The sequence below is a fragment of the Crotalus tigris genome, unplaced genomic scaffold, assembly GCF_016545835.1.
Source record: "Crotalus tigris isolate CLP2741 ecotype Arizona unplaced genomic scaffold, ASM1654583v1 scf7180000017568.12009008, whole genome shotgun sequence".
In the NCBI taxonomy this organism is placed as follows: domain Eukaryota; kingdom Metazoa; phylum Chordata; class Lepidosauria; order Squamata; family Viperidae; genus Crotalus; species Crotalus tigris.
The window spans coordinates 7995414-8023332 of NW_024096478.1; the positions used below are offsets into that span (position 1 = coordinate 7995414).

At 41.2% G+C, this 27919-nt stretch overlaps 1 protein-coding gene across 1 annotated transcript in view; it reads right to left on the bottom strand.

Moving 5' to 3' along the window:
* LOC120311467 (interleukin-12 subunit beta-like) overlaps positions 1-15148 on the bottom strand; it is a 33312-nt gene extending 18164 nt beyond the window's left edge. The window contains exons 1-2 of the mRNA XM_039351003.1: positions 15084-15148; positions 14658-14750 (exon numbers count right to left, since the gene is read on the bottom strand). Coding sequence (XP_039206937.1) covers positions 14658-14708 — 51 coding nt within the window. The 5' untranslated portion in view covers positions 14709-14750; positions 15084-15148. The remainder of the gene's footprint in view (positions 1-14657; positions 14751-15083) is intronic.
* Positions 15149-27919: the final 12771 nt, after the last annotated feature.

The window sequence follows — 27919 nt, forward strand, 5'->3', positions numbered from 1 at the left end:
AGTCGTATTTTTATGCAAATTTTCCAAAATATATACACATATGTACACATATATGTGTATATATATATGTGTATATTTGTTTTCTGAGGTTTTCGCGGGTGTTTGTATGTAGGTCTTTGGTTATTCATATATATATATATATGTATATATATTTGAATGAATGTTCTAATGTAGTTTTGTGTTTTGGATTCTGGGTTTAAAATGAAGGGTTTTTTTCCCCCTTTATGTATCATATTTCAGTATTTTTTTAAAGTTAGTAAAATATCAAAACTAGAAAAAGTGTTTTTTTCTCTTTAGGGGTAAAAAATTGAAATAATATAGAAGATTCTCTTTAAAGATTAATGAGTAAACAGAAGCATATATTATTCCCCACAGCAAAAAGAAGCAGAGATGGTCATACTGACTCTTTTATCCAAAGAATATATTTAATATTTATTTATTTATTTATTTATTTATTTATTTATTTCTAAAATTTATATGCCGCCCAATCCCAAGGGACTCAGGGCGGCATACAAAATTAAAACAATAATCTAACAATAAAACAATAAAATAAATACATTCATATAGCGTGTCCGATCATATCCCCCCCCCCGGGGACATCAGCCCTAGGCCTGTCGGAACAGGAGAGTTTTAATGGCTTTCTTAAAGGCTGGCAGGGTGGGAGTAGTTCGAACCTCGGGGGGAAGTTGATTCCACCAGGTTGGAGCCACCACAGAAAAGGCCCTTCCCCGAGGGCCCGCCAGCCGACATTGTCTGGCCGACGGGACCTGAAGGAGGCCCAATCTATGGGACCTCACCAATCTCTGGGAACTGTGCGGCAGTATGCGGTCCTGTAAGTAACCTGGCCCTATGCCATGAAGGGTTTTTATTTGGAAATTGCTTCCAGATTTTGTGCTTGCAATGAAAAAAAAATTGAAATTTAGATTTTGTTTTTGCTAATTAGATAAGTTTATTGTTATAGAAATGGCTAGTATATACTGTTGTGTAAAAGTAAAAAGTTGAGGTTGTAATGTTTTTATCTTCTACTGTGCTAAAGAGAGTTGGAATTTGGTACCTTTTTCTTTCCTTTTTCCTCTTTATACCATAATTTTTTTTCTTTCCCCTCTTCCTCCTCCTAGTTTTCTGTTACTTTTTTTAATTTCTCTTTGTACTTTATATTTTGATAAACTAATACAAATGTGAAAGTAAGATTTAAATAATACACCTTATTAAGCAGGTGTGTGCATTTCCAACATTCAAAAATGAAACTATAATTGATAACCAATACAATGTTAAACAATAAGATTAATTATGTATACAACAGTCAAACAATAAACATTTAATAACGTATTTGGGAACTAGCCCACAAAATATCTGATGCTACTAGCATCTAAGATAAATAAGTAAGAGGATGTTAATAATCTATTTGAGGAATTCACACATTATATTGTTCAATAAGAGGGAGATGAAGAAGTTGTTTAGTGAGTGACAGGGAAACTGGAGGAAAGTAGAGTTATTTATTTTACAGAGTGCTCAGTTCTAGGAGGAAAAAAACCAGAAAGAAAATATGCTAAGAGAGAGTATCTTTTGTACAGGCTTACTATAATCAAAGAATGGAGAAAAATATGGATATAAAAGGAAAAAAACAGAAGGAAAACTAAGCACCTTTTCTTTTCAGTGCTGAACTGCTTGCACAGACCTGATCTTGAAAGCTGGTATAAAATGGCTCCTCTAACAGTTGGACAAGAAAGAAGATAGGAAGTCCTACCAATAGTTGCTTCCTGATTCTTTTTTGCCTAGGTCATTTTGATGTGCTCCCAAGCTTTCTGAAGACACAGTTCTCCAGGTAACTCAAATCTGTTCAAAGAATGAGCATCAATGTACTTTTACTATTACTTTGCCTGATCCTGGATCCAGCTGAAGCTAATAAACCTTTCCAGGAGTAGAACCCAACTCAGTAAGACGGCTTGTAGAGACACAGAAGTCTGTACTTTTAAACTTTATAAAGGTAATGTGCTATAGACATTTTGTTTAGCTCCTACAAGGCTCCTTGGGGTTGTAACTTAGTGAAAGACCCTGACCAGCTTCTTCTACTCACTGGGTTCATGTCCAGGCTGCTGAAGGGAATCTCGCTTCAGATGTTTCGAAGAGATTTCTCTCTGAGATAAGCAAAAGACTGGCAGGTGAAGAGGAAAGCTCAGGGCTGGCTGTTTCTCTTTGGAGTTCTGAGAGATTTCACCTATTAATTGAGAGAAGTGAGGCTCTTTTTTATAGAAGATTGCTGCCCTGAGGCAAAGGTAAATGAGGTAATACAGTACTTCCTGAAAAGCGGCTAGGACAAAAAAAGGTGTCCACAAAGAGATGAGAAAATGAAAAGGTTGGGCTAAAGTGGGTTGGGCTTCCTGCCTTCCAGAATTTGCCAAAATTATGATTGCCCAGGTCCTTTAATGATTTTGATTCATAAAAGAGGATGCAATGAAGGGCAACGAGTCACCGAAAAGGAAGCAAAAAGAGTGTCTAATGAAAGAAATGGTCCAATAATTCATGGCTCTGGCAACCAGCAGATACATCTGCCACCATTTTCTCAAAATCCAGCAATAACCCATGCAAATTAAAGAAAGAAGGGGCATACTCCCCCTTTTCCAAGTCCTGATGAAGGGCATCCACTCAGATGAGTAATGCTGTTTTCATCCCTTGTCTGGGCTTGAAACTTGACTGAAAATGTGAACTGCCTGTACCATAGGCAATCTGTAACTGACACTCACCATCTTTTCAACTGCTTGATGAGTGCAGTGGTTAGAATGCAGTATTGCAGGCTAATTCTGCCAACTGCCAGCAGTTCAATCCTGATCGACTCAAGGTTGATTCAGCTTCCATCCTTCTGAGGAGGGTAAAATGAGGACCAAGGTTGTTGTTGGGGACAACATGTTTACTCTGTAAACCACTTAGAGAGGGCCATAAAACACTATGAAGCGGTGTATAACTCTAAGTGCTATTGCTATTACTATTGCTTACCTTAAAAAAGGAAACCTAGGAGTTCAGATGTTTTGTCTAAAATGGATGGTCCCAAAGACAGAATCTTATGAAGGAACTACTTCCTTCATCAGGATTCCTCTGATTTCACTGAGACATTGAAGCTTCCTGGATCAAATTCCTTACATTCTTTCCAGGGCTTGGTTCAAATTCACAGGTAGACGAAGTCATGCTCTGCCATGAGAGTCCTCAGGGTAAAGGTTACATTGAAAAATGCCACCCCAGTGGATTTTGACTCAGATACATGATGTCAAGAAAATATTATGCAATGTATCATAGTGGAAAACGTTGTACATGGCATATTAACAAAATGTTGTGCAATATATCATAGTGACATGATGTTTTTCTAGTTCTTCTAGGCCATCAGGTAGGATGGATCAGCCCCACTATGTAATCAAACTACGAAATCAATTCCAAATGACTATTTTATTAAGAATGGCTATAACAGAATCTCATCTGATTCTGTTGTGCCTCTTCCTACTACTTATAGTTCAGTGAATTAGGGAAATGTCTCTCAAATCTGCTTAGGGAGTCTATTGTAAACTTAAAATATATTTCTCCCCCCCTTCTCATTATCTTGGCATCTGGATCTTGCATATATCCATCAAAGTCATCTTCCTTTCTCTTTATAGGTTGCAGGCTACCTCAGACAGGGTCACTGGATGATAACACACCAACACAAGGATGGAAAAATATAAACACTTTTCTCCTTGTGTTGATCTGAAGATAAAATCTTTTCCATGTACAGGCAGATTATTATTATTTTTTCTTTCTTCACATCTGTTCTGCCATTTCATTTCAATAAAACAAAGATCCTGGGTTCAGAAGACAGAGGGGAAATTACATTCAGTACTCTGGTTATTGAGCACCATTAGCAAACTGATGGCAATCTGAATGTCTTAATAAGATTCCTACCCCACCCTTTGTAGTATTTTAAACAGCACTAAGGAATAAAATGGAAGAAGGAAAAGGTTAGGATAAGGGTTAACAGAACCTAATTTTAATTGCCATATGACTTACTATAATCATTCAATGATTGCCATGCAAGTAAGAACTGAACCACTGTAATTATCTGCTTTAGTCACTGTTCAGAAGGGGGCTTCTATAGTTTATGATCTACGGGTTGGCTCCAGAAAATAAGAAGGGGGAGGAAATTAGACAACAGAGTTATAAATTAAGAGTTTATGATATGGTTTTAACAATACATTAATAGAGACTAATGAAAATGTTGGTGTTTTCATGGATTAATTAATGGAATATAGAAAAATACCTGGCTTTAAGATAAAAAATAAAAATAAAATCTAAGATATTAAATAAAAAGGTGACAGAGGTTAAATAGAAACTTTTAGTGGATTTGACTGGTTTTGTACTGGAACCTAAGGTAGTTAAATATTTGGGAATAAATATGTCCAAAATGAATGCCCATTTAATAATAATAATAATAATAATAATAATAATAATAATAATAATAATAATAATAATGCATATAAAGTCAAAATTGAGAAGACAGCAACAGACAGTAAGTGCCGCCTATGCCAAGAAGCTGAAGAAACAGTGGACCACCTGGTAAGCTGTTGCAAGAAGATTGCACAGACTGATTACAAGCAGTGGCATGACAAAGTAGCAACAATGGTGCATTGGAAGATCTGCAAAAAATATCATTTGCCTGTAAGCAAAAACTGGTGGGATCATAAAATAGAGAAAGTCATAGAAAATGATAAAATTAAACTGCTCTGGGACTTCAGAATTCAAACAGACAAGCACCTGCAACATAACACCCCAGACTTAACAATTGTCGATAAGAAGGACAAAAAAGTCTGGATAGTGGACGTGGCAGTGCCTGGAGACAGCAGAATAGAAGAGAAAGAACTGGAGAAGATAACAAAATACAAAGACCTACAAATAGAAATAGAAAGACTGTGGCAAAAGCAAGCAAGGGTAGTACCAATAGTAATAGGTTCCTTGGGTGCAATCCCAAAACAACTGGAGCACCACTTGAACACCATTGGCATTGTCAAATTTGCTATTAGTCAATTGCAAAAGGCGGCCTTACTAGGAACTGCTTCTATCCTACGACGATATCTGTAATACCATCAAACCTCCACATCTGCCTATCCCAGGTCCTGGGTAAGGACTCGATAGGTAGACAAAATGCCAAATCCAGTCTGAACATCTGGCTGACTGTGTGATGAATAATAGTAGTAGTAGTAGTAATAATAATAATAATAATAATAATAATAATAATAAATTTTCAATAATAATAATAACAATACTGAATAACTCAGGACATGGCTATCAAACATCAAAAACATCTGCCAGACTATCCCACCTCCTTTATATGGATGATCTGAAGCTGTATAGAAAAACATCATCTGAAATAGAATCGCTGCTCAACACTGTCCGTATATATAGCCAAGATATTGTAATGGAGTTTGGCTTGGACAAATGTGCCACACTTACTATCAAACAAGGAAAAATAGTGAAAACTGAAGGAATCAAGATGCCCCACGAAAATAACATTAAGAGTCTGGATGAGGAAGAGTACTACAAATACTTGGGTATCCTTCAAGCTGACAACATCAAGCACACTGAAGTCAAGAAAAAGATTAGAGGTGAATACATCAAGAGAGTGAAGAAGATCTTAAAGTCCAAACTCAATGGAGGAAATACCATAAAGGCAATCAACACCTGGGCAATCCCAGTCATTAGGTACACAGCTGGAATAGTGGACTGGACTCAAGCAGAACTAAAAGCAATGGATAGGCAGACCAGAAAAATAATGACAATGAATCATGCCCTTCATCCACGCAGTGACATTGATAGACTTTATCTACCAAGGCAAATAGGTGGGCGTGGAATGCTACAAGTACATCAGATGGTTGAAGAAGAAAAAATGGCTTTGGAAGAATATCTGAAGAACAATGATGAAGATGCACTGAAATTAGTATATCAGGAAGGCTTACTAACTACTGGAGAGACCAAACTGGCCTACAAGAAAGACCAAATAAAGAACAGAATAGAGGCATGGGAAGACAAAGCACTACATGGCCAATACGTGAAAAAAATAACTGGGAAAGCAGATAATAACAAGACCTGGCAATGGCTAAGAGCAGGAAAATTGAAGAAAGAGACCGAGGGACTAATTCTGGCAGCACAAGACCAAGCCTTAAGGACAAATGCATACAAAGTCAAAATTGAGAAGACAGCAACAGACAGTAAGTGCCGCCTATGCAAAGAAGCTGAAGAAACAGTGGACCACCTGGTAAGCTGTTGCAAGAAGATTGCACAGACTGACTACAAGCAGCGGCATGACAAAGTAGCAACAATGGTGCATTGGAAGATCTGCAAAAAATATCATTTGCCTGTAAGCAAAAACTGGTGGGATCATAAAATAGAGAAAGTCATAGAAAATGATAAAATTAAACTGCTCTGGGACTTCAGAATTCAAACAGACAAGCACCTGCAACATAACACCCCAGACTTAACAATTGTCGATAAGAAAGACAAAAAAGTCTGGATAGTGGAGTGGCAGTGCCTGGAGACAGCAGAATAGACGAGAAAGAACTGGAGAAGATAACAAAACACAAAGACCTACAAATAGAAATAGAAAGACTGTGGCAAAAGCAAACAAGGGTAGTACCAATAGTCATAGGCGCCTTGGGTGCAATCCCAAAACAACTGGAGCACCACTTGAACACCATTGGCACTGACAAATTCGCTATTAGTCAATTACAAAAGGCGGCCTTACTAGGAACTGCTTCTATCCTGCGACGATATCTGTAATACCATCAAACATCCACATCTGCCTATCTCAGGTCCTGGGTAAGGCCTCGATAGGTAGACAAAATGCCAAATCCAGTCTGAACATCTGGCTGACTGTGCGATGATCCAAAATAATAATAATAATGTTAGAAGGGACCTTGGCGGTCTTCTAGTCCAACTCCTGCTCAGGCAGGAAACCCTATACTATTTGAGACAAATGGTTGTCCAGTCTCTTCTTAAAAGAGTGTTGGAGCATTCACAGCTTCTGGAGGCAGAGTAATTGTTCTATCAGGAATTTTCTCCTTAGTTCTAGGTTGCTTCTCTCTTTGGTTAGTTTCCATCCGTTGCTTCTTGTCCTCCCCTTAGGTGGTTTGGTGAATAGCTTGACTCCCTCTTCTTTATGGCAATCCCTGAGATGTTGGAATACTTGTATAATGTCACCCTTATTCATACCCAGTTATGAAAAGGTTTCAAGGGATGTAAAAAAAGATTTAGAGATGATAAAAACTTAATTTGGGAGGATAGCAGCAATTAAAATAAATTATTACCTATAATGCTTTTCTTGTTTCAGACAATACCTGTATTGAAAAATAATGTGGTACTATGACAAACAAATTTCAATAAATTCATATGACAAGGCAGAAAACCATGAGTTAAAATGGAAGTGTTACAGGATACGAAAGAAAGAGGAATTTTGGCAGTAGAGAATTTCAAATTATATTTTGTGGCAAGTTGTCTGATATGGTAAAAGAAGTGGATCTTGTTGAGGAATAAAAGATTTTTAAATCTGAAGGTGGACATCCTCACACATGGTTTACATGTGTATCTCTCGTACGATAAGGTTAAAGTAAATGTTGAGTTTAGAAATTCCCATGCCAGGTATGCCCCACAGATACCAGTTGCTTAATGACTGTTCAAAGTTGAAAAAAAATATTTATGACCCTTCCTCAAAGTTATGACTGCTGCACCACCTCTTGGTCATGTGATCCCATTTTAAGCACTTGGCAACCCGGTCATGTTTATAACTGGTTGCAGCATCCCATGTAATTGTATTGTGCTACTTTTTTTGCCATTTTCTGGGAATGAGCTCCCACTGAAAAGTTGGATTTGAAATTGCATATGATTCATTTCATGCCCATGATGATCTACTTAACCTACTATAGCTACAGTATATGACCATAATATTGAGTCTGGTCACATGGTGGCTCAACTTGTGACTACAATGATTTACAACCAAAATTACAGGCTCAATTGTGGTTGTAAATCAGGGATTATCTGTTTTAAATATCTGGAATAAATATAAAGCAAGGCTATCCCCAAGATTGTCATTATGTACCACAACTCAAGAAGCAGACCAAGAAAAATGGTTAAATTATGAGCATGTGCTGAGGTTATAGCTGGCAAACCTGTATTAGAATGTAGTTAAGCATAGAAGGTATAAATTTGATTTGGTTGGCCTATACACAAATAAGGACACAATTTGAGAAAAGAAAAGGGAAGGTATAGGAGGGAATAGGAATGAATTTGTAATAATTTTATGCAAAAATGACAAATGTGATTGCAAGAATGTATAAATTGATATAAAAATATGATACAGCAGCTAATGCATGACTCAAAGCAAATAATCAAGGTTTAATGTGGTGTTCATTAGCAAGCACTTGCTAGTGGGACTCTCTCAAGAGAATATTGACTCAGCCTTCATCCTTCCAAGGTCAGCAAAATGAGAAGCCAGATTGTTGGGGGCAATATGCTGACTCTGTAAACCGCTTAGAAATGGCTGTAAAGCATTATGGAGCTGTAAAGAAGTCTCTCCCTCACCAAATACAAAAATACAAAAGCAAATAATAGGAAAAGTAGGAGAGGGAAAAGAGAAGAGAAAATGTAGAGAAAAATGAAAAAAGAAGGAAAAGGCATTGATTTCCAACTTCTTTTGGTGCACTAGTACAGCGATTCTCAACCTGTGGGTCGTGACCCTCTTGGGGGGGGTCGAACAATGCTTTCACAGGGGTCGCCTAAGACCATCGGAAAACACATATTTCAGATGGTCTTAGGAACCGAGACACTGCTCCTCTATCTGGCTGCCGCCGCTGCCTTCCACCTCCTCTTCCACCGGCTCCTTCGCCTCCAGGGTGCCCTTCTCCTCCAACAGCACCTGCTCCTGCCACTGCAGCACCATTGCGTGCACCCCCGATGCTGCTCTGGGCCGGCTCAGCTGCGTGGGCGGCCGGGCCGAGCCGAGTCTGGGCCACTGCTGCAGCTGCCGCTGGGCTGCTCTGCTGCTGCTGCTGCTGCTGCTGGCTGGCTGAGCTGAGCTGCGGTGCCAAGCCGGTCCCCACACATCCTGGTTGCGCCTCCGCCGCGCTGCCTGGCCCACCTCCCTTGCCATTGGAGGCCACCTCAGCCATCCAACGCCCGGGGCTGGCAGGCAGGAGCGGCTCCTTCTGGGCTCTGGGCCTCAGAAGCAGCCAGGCAGCGGGGAAGGGGGCGAGACAGTGGCAATGCCTGGATGTGCATTGGAGGGCAGCCGGCTGGGCCAGGAGGGGAGAAGCGGCACCTTCCGAGCAGGAGCTGGCGCTCTGGCCATGCCCTTTTTGCATGCGATGAGTCAGGGAAGGGTCGTGGCGGTGAAGGGCTGCACGGCGTGGAAATGGGCTCCCGCGACCCTGCCGCTGTGATGGCTCTCAGGAGGCAGGAGGGGCGGGCAGGTCCAGGGTGGCTGGGAGAGGGCAAGAGGTGCCGGGATGAGGATGGGGGGCTCCAGGTTGGCGGGCGCAAGAGGACGGCCAGTGGCTCCGAGGCGCACAGATCCTCCGTGCGACTTCTGAGGCCCCAGAGGTACCACCGCTTGGCTCTCTGCCAGGCTCTCCACCAGAGCCTCCCCCCTCTCCCCGGGCAATTATGCGGAGCTGTTTGTGCATCCTTGGCAGCGCCTGCGGGCAAGGCTGTGTGCCCAGGCCAAAATGCCGCGCTTTTCCTACCGCTTCTCCTCCCATTGATCAAAGAGGAAGACACAATTTCCCTTTCCCAGGTTCTTTTTATCTGCACTGGAAAGGACAATTTGGGCTATTTTATTACTGGTACCTGTTGCTTGTTTTATTACTTGTTGCCTTTGATGAACCAGGGAAAATTTGTTAAAGTGATTTTCAGGAGCTGCAGAATGCCTCCAAGTAAAGCCGCAGCAATTACCTGGCCAATTTTCCCTGCTAGGGCATCTGTGTGTGTCTCCAGACCTTACTGGACTACCATCCCCAGCAGCCCTAAAAAGCACTGTGGAAGAGTGGGGAATGCTGGGAGTTGCAGTTCATCACCATCTGGGAAAACATGACTCTCCAAAGATCCTTCCTTCCTTCCTTCCTTCCTTCCTTCCTTCCTTCCTTCCTTCCTTCCTTCCTTCCTTCCTTCCTTCCTTCCTTCCATCTCCTTCCCTTCCCCTTCAATCTCTCCTTCCTTCCTTTCTTCTTCAATCTCCTTCCTTCTCCATCTCCTTCCTTTCCCTTCAATCTCTCTTTCCTTCCTTCCTTCCCCCTTCAATCTCCTTCCTTCTCCATCTCCTTCCTTTCCCCTTCAATCTTCCTTCCTTCCTTCCATCTCCATCCCTTCCCCTTCAATCTCTCCTTCCTTCCTTCCTTCCTTCCTTCCTTCCTTCCTTCCTTCCTTCCTTCCTTCCTTCCTTCCCCCTTCAATCTCCTTCCTTCTCCATCTCCTTCCTTTCCCCTTCAATCTTCCTTCCTTCCTTTTCCTTCCTTCCTTCCATCTCCATCCCTTCCCCTTCAATCTCTTTCTCCTTCCTTCCTTCCTTCCTTCCTTCCTTCCTTCCTTCCTTCCTTCCTTCCTTCCTTCCTTCCCCTTCAATCTCCTTCCTTCTTCCATCTCCTTCCTTTCCCCTTCAATCTTCCTTCCTTCCTTCCCCTTCCCTCCCTCCCAACATTTTTGAGCAAGGAAGAGTAAGCTTCTCCAGCGAGCATTGCTATATTGTTTTTGTGATTAATCACTATGCTTTAATTATGTTCAATTTGTAACAATGAAAATACACCCTGCATATCAGATATTTACATTACGATTCATAACAGTAGCAAAATTACAGTTATGAAGTAGCAACGAAAATAATTTTATGGTTGGGGGTCACCAAAACATGAGGAACTGTATTAAAGGGTTGTGGGATTAGGAAGAAATAACATTGAACATCAACTTTTTACTTTTACATAACAGCATAAACTAGCCATTCCTATAACAATAGATCTATCTAATCAGTAAAACCCAAAATCAAAGTTTCATTTTTTTCCACCTCAAGCACAAAGTCTAGAAGCTGATTCCAAGTAGAAACAAATGTACTTGTTTGTGTGTGTATGTTTTTTTTTTTTTTATCAAAGCAGTCAATTTAGCTATCTCTGCTAACTCCATTAGCTTTTGCAACCATTCATCCATTGTGGGGATTAAAGCGTCCTTTCATTTTTGTGCATAAAGTAATCTTGTTGTGGTCAACATATATAATATCAAAGTTTCAAAAAAATTTCCAAGTCTTTTTTCATTTCTTGTTTTATCTTTATATTCACTTTGAGAATCTTCTGTATTAGAATATGAATCCTACTCCAGTATTTCTTTGCTTTATCACATGTCCACCATAAATGATAAAAAGTCCCCTTCTTTACATTTGTATTTCCAACATTTATACATTCTTGATAACTTATCTGGTGTTAAATACCAACAATAAATCATCTTATATTTTTTTCTTTTAAATTGTAACTTAATGTAAATGTTTAATCTTTTGTCCACATATTCTCCCATTGTTCAAGTGTTACACTGCATCCAAAGTTACTTGCCCACTGAATCATACAATGCTTTATGTATTCACTTTCCAAATTCAAATTCAATAACGTTTTGAAGACCTTAGCAATAATATGTTCATCACTATCACACAGTAGGATTTCCAATTCATTTTTAACAGAGTCAAATCCATAACTTTTTTATCTAATTTAAATAGATTAAACCAAAGAGAGAAGCAGCCTAGAACTAAGGAGAAACTTCCTGACAATTAGAACAATTAACCAGTAGAACAACCTGCCTCCAGAAGCGGTGAATGCTCCAACACTGGAAGTTTTTAAGAAGAGACTGGACAGCCATTTGTCTGAAATGGTATAGGGTTTCCTGCCTGAGTAGGGGGTTGGATTAGATGACCTCCAAGGTCCCTTCCAACTTTATTATTATTATTATTATTATTATTATTATTATTATTATTATTATTATTATTAATCTTTCTTTCAGTTGTAAATATGTAAACCAGTGGCAGACATGTCCTAACTCTTCCTTAGACTTGAGGATTGGATCATCAAAATTAAAAGTTATTATTTTACCATAAGTCCACCAGTCTGGCTTTGCCATCATTTCTTTTCTTTAAAAAAACATCCAAAAAGGCATCTTTATAGAAAAACCTTATTTTATATTTATCCCAAACTTGGCATGTCTAACAAGATGATTGTTAAAATGAACATTTACTTTAACTTTGTCATACCACAAGTAACAGGTCCATCCAATCATAATTCATGACCTTCTAAATCAAGTAGCCTCTTATTCTGGAGGTTCATACACTCTTTTAGCCAGACCAAACAAGAAGCATCGAAATATAGTTTCAAATCTGGTAAGCCCCCCCCTTCCACATCTTTCCTTAACATCTTGCAATAGTTTATATCTAATTCTTGGGTTTTTTTCCCTTGCCATATTTGAAATATCCCTCTGCCATTGTTTAAAGGGAGTAGCAGTAGCAAGTATTGGTAATGTCTGAAACAAAAAAAAAAGCGTATTTGGGAAGACATTCATCTTAATTACAGAAATTCTACTCATCTTAATAAATCCTTTTTAATATCATTCCAGAGAAGCACACAATTTTTTGAAATAGTTTTGTCTTTGCGTTTATCAATATAACTCCCAAATATTTCACTTTTTTTCTCAAGGAAAAGGAACTGATTTTCCTCACAGAGGAAACTGATTTTCCTTCTCTCCCATTTTGACCTTAAGAAGGTCAACATACATATATGACAAGAGAACAGGATTCAGCCTTTCACTTTTCTTGAAACAATGACTAAACGTTTCTATTAAGCATTGCCCTATGCAGAGTAATAGGATAATGCTTTCCAGAAAAGTTAGGCACCCTAAAGCTAAGTTTTGCAACCAACCTGTCCCAAATAACCATGAGGTAAGCCAATTGCATTAAATACTGGGGACTTGTTCTGTAACTTGTTTTGCCAAAATTTCTCCTTTACCATACCTTTTACATGCACAGAACAGTCAGTGAGTTTAAAGCAACACACAGCTGGAAATTCCTGACAGCCATGGGCCATTATGAATAGCATAAAGTCAAAGGCCATTCTATTTTGCAAAATTGCTATTCTTAACTTCTCATGCTCCTCATTCAGGAGAGCTATAGCATTTGACACATACCAGACACATCACTAGAAGCCAAAATCACAAGACTACGTCTGATTTACTTTGGCCATGTCATGTGTGCAAATTCATTGGAAAAGTCAATGATGCTGTGAGTGATTAGTGGGACAAGCAGAAGGGACAAACAAAGAACACACTAGCTTGATAAGTTGTTGGATGTTCAGCTTTGCATCAAAACTAATGCAAAGCTGAACATCCAACAACTGAAAGAAGCTGTGCTTGACAGGGTAGCATGGAGGGCTACTTGCCTATAAAGTTGCCAAGAATAGGACATGACTGAATGGTTTAAAAAACAACAATAGCATTTGAAGTTTTGTTTGTACTTTTGAAATAACTAAATAAGCCAATTTTCTAATATCAAGGTAAATACAGGCTGCTAAGGCTAGCATGCCAGTTATAAAGATAGATAGTGAGCCCATAATCATCTCTGATGTTTAAAAACTCTATATGGTCATCACACCTACTGCAAGTGGAGAACCCTCCAGGAAATATCTGCTAATATGCACTCACCCGGGCTTATGAGTATAGTTTTGAATAACTGATATTGTGTAAAAGGAGGTTAAATACCCAATCACACAGGGACCTCCTGAATCATGTGCTGGAAAGTATGAAAAGGCATATTTTCCATGCAACAAATACCATCTTTTGTTAAATACAAAGGAGTATGTACAGAAACGTTCTATTACTTGTGCACAGTTTTCAATTGGTGATCGGAAAAAACCAACAAATTATCATTATAGCAACCACACACAACTGCTGCCAGGCAGATTGCTCTTGGTTTCCACTCATTGTCAGGCTTGGTGGGTCCACTAGTATTTGGTGCGAGTGGACTCAACAATGAAAAGGATTTGCCCTAGAGAATTGAGACTGGGTGGTCTATGTGTTGCAGGTGTTGGAGTTATTGGGTTATCTGGCCTGTTAGGCTGAGTCATCAGCTGCAGTAGGCCAAGGTATGAGGAAGTCGGAAGTAAAAAAGATTGGCGTAAACAAGGTAGTGCCGTGCGGTGCAAAGGAATGTGTTTTGGTGTTTTGTTGGTGCCGTGTGTAACAGCTGTATAGGAGCGTGTGCAAAACAAAGTTAGCACGTGTAATATGCTAATATGCTGTGTTATAACAAATGTGGTTGGTGTAAGGTGGTCACCAGGTGCATATAAACCCGCCTTCTGATAACACAATAAAAGGGATGCTTCGGCTTTGTTCGAGGCTCCCATCCCGAGGAAACCACGTGTACGTGTCTGTTCTTCAACACCCATGGGAGACCGCTGGGCGCGAGAGCAGGCAACTGAGAACTAGTATGAACTACCTCCAAAAACTGCTCAGACATATAAAACATGTTTTGAACACAGAATTTTTTACCTTATTAGCACAAAAAGATTCTACAGGAGGAATTATGGAATGAATTAATTCCCATCCCAGAAGGTCTTCATCCTGATTTAATCACTTACCGCCAGTAAGTGGCTGTTACATTCTATACCTTGGCAATTGTAAATAGACATGCTCGTCAACACAGACACAAATTTTACAGACTCATTGCTTTTCTGGAAAACAGAAAGTAATGGAAAGAAAAAAAAATGTCAATACAGTAAAACAAACCAAATACAATATTTGCAAGGGCCTAAATATCAAAATTAGACTGTTTTGAAGACCATTGCCTCAAAGTCCATTAAAATTCATCTTCAGAACTCTTCAGGATTTAATAGTCAAACTTCACCCTTTTTTCTTTGGCTCTCTTCTAGGGGGGGGGGGATAAAACAGTTATCTTTGGTGGTGATTGTTCTGGAGTGTGCTTTAGGTGACATAGGTGACCCAAGGTCATGTTTTGAAGCTTGGCACTTCTATAAGCAACTAATAACGCAAGGTATGGGGCTTACCACATTGGAGACAGACAGTTTTTTTCTCTGATGCACTTTGCTGATACACTCACTTTTCTGCTTGCACCTGCTTGTAGGCTAGGTAGCATTCTGGTCCTGATGCAGTCTGATTTGTGTTTGGGTTAGGTGCTGCTCCTGTTGAAAAGATTGTGTAGCACAGTGGTTCTCAACCTTTCTAATGCCGCGACCCCATAATACAGTTCCCCATGTTGTGGTGACCCCCAACCACTTATACATCACCGGGTGCCAGGGGCGTGGCCAAAGAAAAGGGGGAAAAATGGCGGATAGCCTTGTTTGGTGACCCCCGTGAAATGGTCGTTTGACCCCAAATGGGGTCCCGACCCACAGGTTGAGAACCACTGGTGTAGCAGTAAGTGATTAAGTTAGGATGAACAGGATCCCTTCTGGGATGGGAATTAATTCAAACCCTAAAGGCATTGATCACCCATATAGAATTTCATAGGGAGACAGCTTTAATTCCTTCAAAGATGAACTTCTGAGGTCCAGGATCATCATGGGAAGCACATCTAATCATTCTCATCCAATTATTTCTACTAGTTTGGTAGATAATTTTTTAAAAATATTCCTACCATGCTCAGATGGCCAAAGAGAATGCTTATCGCTGAAAAGAACAGTGATTTATTTGATATTTATCCTGCCTTTATTAATGTTTATAAATAACTCAAGGCAATGAGCATACCTAAGATTGAAAAGAGGATTACCATATATGGTGGCCATGTGAAAAAATATTTGGTTGGTGATCCATGGGATGTTGGTGAAAATAATCCCTTCTCCAGCATGATTGGATGGACAACCCACGGATGGGTTGTCTTAATCTATCTGCCCCAATTAGACTAAGTTTGAAATTTAGTACCGCCCCCTCTGTGCCAACTGCACCCCAGTTTTAGACTTAGTCTCTTTGCTCTAAGACGCGTTTTTTCTTCGCTCCTGGAGCAGAAGACTGTGTATTCCTATTTTATTTTATTCCCTTTAGCTTAGTGCTAACCATTTTTATTAATAGATTTGATAATTTAAAAAAAAAAAAGAAATTTTTTTTTCCAGTGATCATCCCAACCTGTAGCCTAGCAGGCTGACAGGCTGACAAACCTCCCTTTGGGGGGGGGGACTTTCAGCTTCACAATCAGCTTGAAAATTGGATTCCCAGAAGCAAGAGAAATCTCCTACCAGGGGCCGTTCCTCTGCATCAAAGGCTCTGTTCTTCTAACCAGAGCCTGGAGACCTTAGAGGCAGGGGTAAGCTTGCCAATTGACTGGGGGGCTCCGCAAGCGACGACGAGGCTCGTCAGGCCTGGAGGGAGCCTTTTCTAGGTCCCTCGGCCTCAGCAGACCGCCCCAGCAGCAGGAGAAAGTTTTTGGCACCGATCCAATTTTCGGAGCCTGGAGGCCTTACTAGGCCTCGGCCTGCCTCAGCGTCTCTCAGCTCACCTAATTCCGAGGCCTGGAGGCATTATCGGCCTCAGCCAGCCTCAGCGCCTCCCAGCTGACCATCCTAACACCCTCCACTGCGCTAGGAGCCCAGGCGATTCTCAGGAACGAGGGCTCATCACAGTTTAGGCTTCCGGCCTCAAGGCCTCCTTTCTAACGGCCGTTTTTGGTGCGCAGAGCTTGTGGCTGCCATTTTGAATTACCTCCCGGCCGCCATTTTGGAACCTACAGAGGCCCAGACTGCCTGCAGGATCATTCCAGAAGGCAGTTTTCTGACAAGTTGAGACAGAGGCCTCTAGATTGATCAACCTTATCACCGGACAAGAGTGATTGGATTGGGGAGGGCCAGCTCGTTCCGGAAGGACGCAGTGCCTACCAACCCCCCATGGCCCACCCCCCTCACCGGGCCGGATCATCTCTGCTGGGCTCCCTTAGTAAGCTATAACGCTGAGGGGGGGTCGTTTTGCTGAGGTTGAGCCCAAAGCAGATTCATCATGGCAGAAAAATCTACCATCGCCGGCCAAGAGGAATCATCCTACTGAGGCAAGTGGAAAGAATAACTCCAAACGAGCCAAGTCACGCAGGGAAACCACTAATCCACAGAGGTTCCCCAGGTCAGACAGGCACAACGGGAAGGCCCATTTTTGAACCCCTTTCCTCACATTGTGCCTCAGCCCCAAGGGCCTGGTCTCCTCCCCAGGGGAATTTCCCAACTAGAATCAGCCACAAGGGCGGCCCCAGGGACAGGCTTGACTAGCCAGGATACCCTTAATTTGGGCCCTCAGGCCACATTCACCCCCACTGCAGCAGGGCTTTGCCCTCCTGAGAACCAGACTCTAAACCCGGATTACCTTCAGTCCATGATAGCCCAGGCTGTGGCTCAATTCATGGCTTCCAATGCCCAACAGCCACCCCCACAATCCATGTATCATTCCCAATCTCCAGATATCATGGATGAACCTTCATCAGATCTAGAATCAACAGGGGCTGAACCATCGGGCCTGATTATGTCAGAGGACGAAGGTATCACTTCATCTGACCCCACCCCTCCTGTCGGTCTCTTTGACCATTCACTTTAATTCCCTGCTAATCAGGGCCTGCACAACTGCAAACCTCTCTCAAGAGCAGGAGGCCCCACCTGCAACATCCAAGGGTCCCCATGCCATATATACCGAGCCCTCAGCCTCTCAGAATCATATCCCCTTTTTTTCTCAATATGGTTCAAAAACATGGGAGAATTTAGCACCTCTCTCAAGTCCTGGTACCATAGAGAAGACATTTTCAATGTTGCCCCTTCCCTGACCTCCCTATTGGAGATTCCTGAGACTGATGAACCATTGAACTCATTGTTTTCCAATGCTAACATCCAGGGGATATAGATGAGGCACTTAGGGCGGAGAATAAAATGATTGACTCCGCATTGCGTAGGTCCCATCTGGCATCAGCTTGGGCAACAAAGGCGGCAACATCCATGGCCTTCTTCGCCAGGGCTTCAGTTCTTGGGTTATGTGAACTCCAGGACATGATCCCTCCAGACCAGTTCAGAGCTCACCAAAATCTGGGTGAGTTAGTGGCTACATCCCAGTTCCTAGCCGACGCTTCTCGGCATATGGCTAGATATACTGTCCGGACCATCGCTGCAGACCTCTCAGCGCGAAGGCTCCCTTGGCCCAGGAATTGGCGAGCAGACACCAAGGCCAAGTGATGTCTGGCCTCTAAACCTTACACAGATGGACATCTCTTTGGTAAGGCACTAGAACCATACTTAACTGAAGGTAAGGACAAACGTAAAACTCTGGTTAACTCATGTCACAGAACAATTACAGGAGACAGTCCTTTCGACCACCTCCATCCTGGGACTGGGCCTGGGCATCTCTCTATTCCTTTCAAGGATCGTTCAGCATACAGAAGCAGACCACAGATCCAGGCCAAGCGGCCCTTTCGAGGCGCGGGGGGCCGTTCCTCTAAACGAGGCAAGTGATCTCACAGTCTCACCTCCCTTAGGAGGCCAGCTGGCCCTTTATTCCAGCACTTGGGCAGCCACCACTGCAGATGTGTGGTGTTAGACACCGTCACCCAAGGTCTGAGACTAGAATTTGTTCTCAACCACCTGACAAATTCCGCTCTTGCCCTATTCCAACGAGCAGGTCCAGGGCTGATCTTATGTCAGAGGCCATAGCTCATTATTACAAATACAAGCAATTGAACCAGTACCACAAGACCATGAAGGACGAAGGTTTTACTCAAACCTCTTCGTCATCCCTAAGACTTCAAGGGGCTGGAGGGCAATCTTAGACTTGAAAGGTCTAAACCTTACTTGAGGTATAAGAAATTTAAGATGCAATCACTTCAATCAATCCTGGCCAGCATCAGGCAAGGTGACTCTCGTACCTCAATAGACCTAAATGCGGCATATTTGCACATTCCCATTTATCTGACCACAGCAAATTCCTCAGATTCAGCTATGCCCAACGCCACTACCAGTACAGAGCCCTACCATTTGGCCTCTCATCGGCACTGAGGGTATTCACAAAGGTACTGGCGGTGTTCGCAGCTCACCTTAGACAAGTTCCAATCAGAATTCAATGCTATTTAGATGACATACTAATTCAGTCATCATCATTCCGAAACGCTCAGTCAGACCTCGCCCTAGCCATCAAGGTTTTTCAGGAGCACGGTTTTCTGTTAATTTCTAGAAAAGTCATACTGTACCAACAACCCGGCTCCTCCATTTGGGCACTGTTATAGACATGGACAATTGTACGGTCTACCTATCTCAGGACCAACGGAACTCTATTCAGACCCTTGTATGTCGGATCCGAAGGGACAGAGTAGGCACATTGGCCTCCCTATCACAGGTACTGGGGAAGACGGTCCTGCATGCAAATTGTGCCATGGGCACATCTCCAGGCCAGAGAATTACAGTGGCCTTTCCTTCCATTTCAGAGACTTCACACCAGCACATCCCACCAGAAGGTCCGAGTTCCACGACCAGTGTTGAACTCCCTTCGATGGTGGGAATCCCCAGCGCTGTCACGGGGAGCAGAATTCAAAGAACCAGACAGGATTACCATTACCACAGATGCAAGCGTGCTTGGGTGGGGGGCACACCTCCACACGCACTGGGCTCAAGGTCGGTGGTCCAACAGGACCTAAAGAACAAGACGAACTGGCTGGAACTCAGAGCCATACATATGGCTCTAAAGAGATTCAGCGATATAGTACAGGGCCAACATGTCCTGATTTTAACCAACAGCATTACAGCCAAGGCCCATGTCAACAGACAAGGGGGGACAAGGTCCAGGCCTCTCATGCAGGAGGCCAAATTGCTGGGGTCCTGGGCGGAACTGAATCTTGCCTCCATCAGGGCGGAGCACATATCCGGAGTGACCAACCAGCAGGCGGACTCACTGAGCAGAGCAACCGTGGACCATTCTGAATGGCAGCTGGATCCAAAGGTGTTCAGAGAGATCGTGGACAGGTTTGGTTCCCCAACCTTAGACCTTTTTCCTCCCCCACCAACTCACAACTTCCCAGATTCCTTTCCGGGTTCCCATCTCCATCAGCGGGGGGAACAGATGCGCTCTGCAGTCCCTGGCCCAGGGAATTGCTCTATGCCTTCCCTCCTCTGCCGCTTCTTCCTGCCACGATCAGGAAGATCCTTCACAAACAAGCAGAGGTCCTCCTGGTTGCGTCGCATTGGCCAAGACGCTCTTGGTTCGCCGACCTAATGGAGCTCTCCGCATCCCCTCCAGGGAAGGTCACAGAAAATCGCATTTCCCTCATTCAGGGGGAACTACGCCAACCAGTCCCTCAAAGGCTCCAGTTAACCGTCTGGCACTTGAGAGGCAGGACTTAGGCCGAGACTCATATTCGTTGAAAATCATAGCTATGATTCAGCAATCCAGGCGACCCTCAACGAATAGAATATACGATGCCATGTGGAGAGGCTCCCGTAATTGGTGTTCGGTTCAAAATTGACCTTTTGGCGGTTTCAACGCCAGTTATCTTGGAGTTCCTGAGGGATGGTCTAGACAAGGGGCTTTCTACAAGCACCATCCGCAGGCAGGTAGGAACACTTGCCACAGTTATTTCCTGCGGTAATGAATCCTTAACACATCACCCTATGATACACTCCTTCCTAAAAGGAGCTAACAACGCCAGCCCATCAACTGTACATGGATACCCCTCATGGGATCTTCATCCAGTTTTATAGGCTCTTGTTTCACACCCTTTGAACCTATTGACACTTGTTTATTCAAACAATTATCGATGAAGGTGGCACTTCCGGTAGCTGTAACTTCAACCAGAAAGATCTCTGGACTGGCTGCTCTTCAGTGAGGAAGGACCTGTGTACTTTCCATAAGGGCAGGGTAACCCTTAGGCTAGACCCCTCCTCCATGACTAAGGTTAAGTCCTTGTATCATAGATCTCAGGAAATAGTTTTGCCAGACTTCTGTCTTAACCCATCTAATGACATAGAGGTTCAGTGGAAAAAATCGGATGTGCCCAGGGCTTTATGTTGTTATACACAGAGAACCTCATCCTTCCACAGAACAGAGGCTCTGTTTGTGTCCTATCACCCTTCATCACTAGGTCAGAGGGTTTCTTCACCCACAATACACAGGTGGATTAGAGCTTGTATTTCTCTGGCATACCAGACTCAGTCACTGCGAGCTCCCAGGCATATCACGGCACATTCCACCGGGGCGCAGCTACTACAGCTGCCTGGTCTACTCAGGCCTCCGTAGAGGAAATTTGTAGAGCAGCAACATGGGCATCGCCCTCTTCCTTTGTCTGTCACTACAAGATGGATATATATGCATCTTCTACAGCTTCATTTGGCCGCAAGGTTCTAGAACACACATTAACAATGGATGGGACCCAGGCCCAATCTAATTTCCCACCCTAGGGACACAGGGCTTTGGTATGTCCCATCCGTGGGTTCTCCATCCAATCATGCTGGAGAAAGGGATGGAGAATCCACTCCCTCCCATTAGGTCAGTTGGCCTGGTTCCCATATTGTTCAGACGCGTCAGACTAAAGTCTGAGTATCGCCTTAGCCTAAAACTGGGGTGCAGTTGGCACAGAGGGGGCGGTACTAAATTTCAGACTTAGTCTAATTGGGGCAGATCGATTAAGACAACCCATCCGTGGATTCTCCATCATCATGCTGAGAAAACGTGTTCAGGTAAGACAACACCCCTTTTTCAGATGAAACTAGAATTGTACTTACTAGGATTTATGGAAGAAGAACTGAGTTAAGAAAAATGGTGCCTTATTGCTGTATATGATCACTGTGGCAAGATTATTACATGCCCAGAAATAGAAAAGTAAAGAAGCTACAAATGTAGAAGACTGGATATTTAAAGTTAAGGACTTGGTAGAGTTAGTAAACTGACACGTCTAACCAAAGACCACAGAAACTTTTATTAAAGACCAGACTCTGTTTCTGGATTATGTTAACTTGATGATAAAGGGTTCTATAGATTAAATTGGGGGAGATAACAGAAAATTCAAATAGTTATTACAATGGTGTAAAAGAATAAGAAATGATCAAAGGATCTCTGAAGAAAATGAAGGATGGAACTGAACTATTTGTCTTTTTTAAATTAGATTGTAAGCTTTGTGTTTGTTTATGGTCCATGTTTCTGTATATGTTTCTGCGTTAAACTTTTTGTGTTTATTTATTTTGTGTAGAATTTTAATAAAGGGTATATTATATATACCTATGTATGGATGGATTGATGGATGAACAGACAAACAGATAGATCTACCTATCTCACTTCTGATTAAAGTCGTCCATCAGGGCAAAGAAGACTGATTTGGTCTTATAAATTTATATGAATCATGGTAAAATATGTTCATATTATTTATTTTGTAATTAATTATCACAGTCATTTGTATGCCACTAAGTCTACTTAGCTTTTGTTATCAGTGACGTAGTCCTAGTAAACTTATGACAGCTTTACTATTACACACTTTATGTGTATTATTGTTAAAGAGGGTTCTGCATTCCTCAACTGGTGTAGAATGCAGTTTTCTTATTGTTTAGCTATATGATTAAATGGCACAATATCATATAGCTCCTTAAAGTACTACACTTGTTACTTCTAATTATACTCCCATTTCAAAAACAGACATTAGTTTTCAAAATCAAAAATGGCTCAGGTGGTGTTAAAAATGGTGTTAAAAAGTTCTCTGTGCTCATAATCTATAAGTAAGTGCGGCTCAAAGTAAAGTGGCTAACAGTAGAATCTTCTCATATACAAATCAGAGTTATGGAATTGTCTTCTCAGAGAAAGTATGGTTAGTCCCAGATCGTGCTGTAAATATCAGTTGAAAACAGCAGCAAGCATGGGGTGGAAGGTCAAAATCAGTAAGGTAGACCATTCTGATGCAAACCCGACTTTTCTGAACATTCATGCAAAGTTCAAAGGGGTGGGTGTTTGGTGACAATAAATTTGCCATCTTGTTTATTTTCACAGACCCCTGCAGATACAGGATTACTTGCTGAATCATTTTGTAACACCTCAAAACATTTGGGATCCTTCAGATCCACCAGGCCCAAGGGATGCATCACCATTTACTTAAGTAATTACTGTTCCCAGATCAGACTGCTGATTTATATGAATGCCTTCAAATCACTGTACAATCATTGTTTTATTGTCTTTCTTTGTGGAAGTTTGTACTTCTGGAGGAAGAATGACATATAATTAAATACATACATACATACATACATACATACATACATACATACATACATACAATCTTCCCAAGCAGATTACCATTATCTAGGTTCCAATATTATTCAGTCTATATCACGATTTAGATCTTCTTAAATCCTGGGACCCATTATAGCTTTACACTGATGGAACAGATACTTCATCATGTTAAACTACTCATGTCATCTTCTCCTTTCATAGAAAAAGTAGAGTCTTGACAGGATTATTTGTGCAATCATTTTGTAACAGAATATCTGAGATCCTTCAGATCTATAAGGATCTAGGGATACACCAACACAATAGTCCCGTCTCTAAAGATGAATGATTTGGCTATCAGTCCAAACCTGAGACTGGATTACACTCTCTTAATTCATTACAAAAGGTGTTGACAACCCTGGGTTTCATCCCATTCTCACAGCTAGTGCAAATCAGAGATATATACCCCATTTTGTTTGTATCTATCTATCTATCTATCTATCTATCTATCTATCTATCTATCTATCTATCTATCTATCCATGGTCAGATAAGCTAATTTTACTTTATTATAAAACTACCTTAACAGAATCTTGTATGTCTGAAAGTAGCAATAGAATAGAATAGAACATATATACAATATGCAGCTCAGGATTGAACTCTTGAGTTCTTGGTGCTCTCTCTCTCAGTTTGGCTGTTTGTTTGCAGACATTTCATTACTCCAAAGGACTTTTTGTGTGTGTTAAAGATGCATTTTCTGGGGCCTTAACAGCTATCATGGAAACCTCAGAAAGGAGTCACTCCTTTAAGTTATTCCAAACCATGCATATATTGCACAACTCTCTTTAGGACTGTAGCTAAACATAGTAGCAACAAATCTGTCATAGAGTTTGGTTCCTGTAATTTGCTCTGACAGTTTTAAGCAAACAGGGTATATTCCAATTTTTTTCTCTTCTCAATCTGAACTCTAGCAATTTATCCCTGGATATCATTGGGCCTTTCACATCACCTTCCATTCCTCCCTGGCTTCATTGTCTGCTGTGCCTGATTTAAATCTCACAACTGTAAAGCTAAATGTGATGAATCTGAACGGATACAGCAATATCATGGGGTGTGGCTGCAGGCAGTGGATACTGCCTTGTGTTCTGGGAAGAAGCAGGATGCATGTAGGATCATAGGCATTTGTTCCTAATCTCTATGATGCTAAGATGACAAAACTTGTGATATATTGATACAAGCCCCATCCATTTATACTTGTCATATTATTATTGTCAGGAACATGAAGGGTGCAGTCTGTATTATGACATTGTGATATATATTTTTTTATTGGCATTTCCTTGTCCCCCATAAATTTCTATGTTGCAATGAGTAGATTTGCAATATAAGGTGGTGTGGTTATATCTCTTATATGCCTTCAGCAAAGTCTCTGGAACATGTACTATTGCATGATGTAATTCAAGATGCAGGTGAACGGTGTATATACTTGTTGATGGCTGATTTGTCTGAGTGCCAAACTTTCAGCCTTAGCCACTTCTAGTACTGACGATGTTACTTAGTTTTGTCAAGAAAGTGATCAAGCTCAGAGAGCACCAAGGACTGCACAGGGTGAAAAATATCAAAGTCCTATGAAGCTTCACCAGGGTCTTTTATCTATGAATCTAAAAAATATGTACAGTATATCAAATAGTCCAGTTTACACATTACTTAACAAAGAAATTAAAAGCTCTTTTTGATTTTCCTATTTCATTATTAGCTAATGAACTGTAGCATCTTCATTGTTTATTTTTCTTCCATTTTTATAGTTAATGTACATGTATTCCTCATTTAAGATTTAAGATCCTAAATGATATCAGAAACTATTGTTAAGCAATGTAGACATTAAATGAGGCATCATGTGAACATGTCGAGGTGGTGCAGCAGTTAGAGTGCAGTACTGCAGGCCACTTTAGCTGACTGTGTTCAGCAGGTCAGCGGTTCAAATCTCACCGGCTCAAGGTTGACTCAGCCTTCCATCCTTCCGAGGTAGGTAAAATGAGGACCCAGATTGTTGGGGGCAATGTAAATATATATATACATTGCTTACTGGTGTACACCGCTTAGAGAGTGCTTGCACTTAAAGAGGTATATAAGTCTCATAAATAAATAAATAAATGTAAAACGTTGCTTTATAGTGCAGTTGTTAAGTGAATCAGACAGTTATTAATGGACATCATATGACCACAATTTGTGATTTCACTGTCAGCTTCCCCATTTACTTTGTTTGTCAGAAGCCATGTCTATGAAGCTCATAAATGGGTAATCACATGACTGAGGGATATTGGGATCATCAGGGCGATACCTTCAAGTTTAAGGACAAGTCATAACTTTTCTTTTTAGGCACTGTTGTAACTATATAATTGAACAAGTAAGTAGTTGGTAAACAAGGACCACCCACATACAATTATCATCACCTACTAGTATCCTATTATAAGAGTCTTTTATGATTATTGAACAGATTTACAATAAATGGAAAATAATATCTAACACTTTTGTTTTTTTAAAAAAAATACTAATTTGAGCAATGGCCTAAACTCACTTCCATTGCTTAAATGTCTCCTCCTCTAGAACTTTTAAGTGTTGCTTAGTCAAAGTCACAATATCTTATAAGAGTAAAGGATTTGCAACATTTTGACAAATGGGAGTATCTTCAGTGTGGAATTTCATAAGATGTGATGTTTAAAAAGATAGGCATTTACTTATAGCATTTGCTTATATATATATCAATACTTCAGGCTAACTCTGTCCACAGCCAGGAGTTCAGTCCTGACCGGCTCAAGGTTGATTCAGCCTTCCATCCTTCTCAGGTCAGTAAAATGAGAACTCAAATTGTTGGGGGCAATATATAGCATAGTGCTATAAAGCACTATGGAGTGGATATAAATCTAAGTGATATAGCTATTGCTAAACTCTCTTTGGACACATAAATTTGCATACTGTATGTACACACACACACACACACACACACACACACACACACAGGTCTATACAAGATATTAGAAAACTGCTTCAGAAAGCATGTTGGCATAATCAAAGCCCTCTTGATTTGTTCTCCAGGTCAACGTAGCTGCTTTGAAGATTTTCACTAGCTACTTACAATGCCTAGAAGAGAATCCCATTGAAGGCAAAAGGAGAAGGAGATGGATGGATAGTGTCATTGATACAGTGGGCATGAGTTTGGGTGGACTCAGGAATACAGAGGCGGATATGGCAGCCTAGTGTGCTATGGTTCATGGGATCATGACTTGGTGACTGAACAACAGCAAAAGAAAAGACATGCATGTGCACCCACTTCTGCAAAGAACATAGAAAAAAGTTGTGCCAGCCCCTTCAAAGGATGGTTACTTTATTGTGAAGAAGAGTGCTTTATGTATGCTAGCATGTTTTTGAAATGTCCCTTTAAATGCTTGTGTAGAGATGCCAATCCAAGATCAGGATAATTAATGTTGGGTGTGTTGGGCAAGATCAGAAAGTTCCTAGAGAACTCTCTAGGAGAATTCCTAGAGAATCCAGTGAAGCATTAAAAACTTTTGAGGTCAAGCATTAAAAAATGGAACATGTACCCAATATTATTTTCTCCTTTACAGGATAGCCAAGAATTAACGAAACAAAACAATCTGGAAAGAAAAAAAACTGAAAGGAAAATGAAAATGGAGTGTTGTGTAATTCCCTGAGGGCTGATAAAGGGAATGTGCCCAACCTCAAAGCTTTTGGCATATTTTATTCCAAAAGGAGTTTGAGTAGCAAGAGCTGTCTGGTTTAAGAAAGGTATCTGGCAAAAGTGAAAAGAAAGAAAGAATGAAATCAGGTTAAGGTAGCTTTATTACTATGTATCCTCTTCTTTTTGCCCTAGGGTGATATAAAATAACAGGACTGCTTTCCAATTCTAAACAAAAGGGGGATGATGTCCATGAAATTAAACTTCAGTCTGCTTCCAGAAGACTTTCCTTTTCGTATATAAAAGAATACAGCTGTACATACATGCCCAACTGTTCATGTGCTTCCTGCCCCCACCACACAGTTGTCTGCTTCCTCTTCCATTCTCCTATCGTATCCTCCTTTCTCTCACAGAGTTTCTTTCTCTCCCACAAATATACCATTTCCACCCACCCACATACTTTCTTTTCTACTCCACAATCTCTGTCTTTCATTCTCAAATACACATTTTTCTTTCTTTCCCTGGAACATGTACTTTTCCCCCTCAGCACACAACTTCTTTTTCCTTCCCCAGAAAAATACTGTCTTGCTGTTTCGTTTCGACACATTAATTCATTCTCACATGTGTGTCTCTGCTTGGAGCTACACTGCTTTGGAGATAGGCAGAACCCTTCTGTCCCCACAATACTGAGGTGCATACTGAGGGATTGGAAAGCCAAGACAATTATCTATCAGTTTGCCTCTTGATTTAGAAAAAATAATAGAATTATGAAGTTGGAAGTTTGAAGGGACCACCAGGATCATCTACTTCAACCTTACACAATGTGTAATAAACCTCCAGATGTGGAGAATTCACAGCCTTCACAGTTGGGTTGCTTCATTGTTTTACAGATCTTAACAGTTTTTCCTTATTTAAATGAGATCTAAGTAGCTGAAAATAATATTTAGTATTTTTGTCCTAATTTCTGTGGAGAAAGAAAGTAGTTTCTGACCCATCTT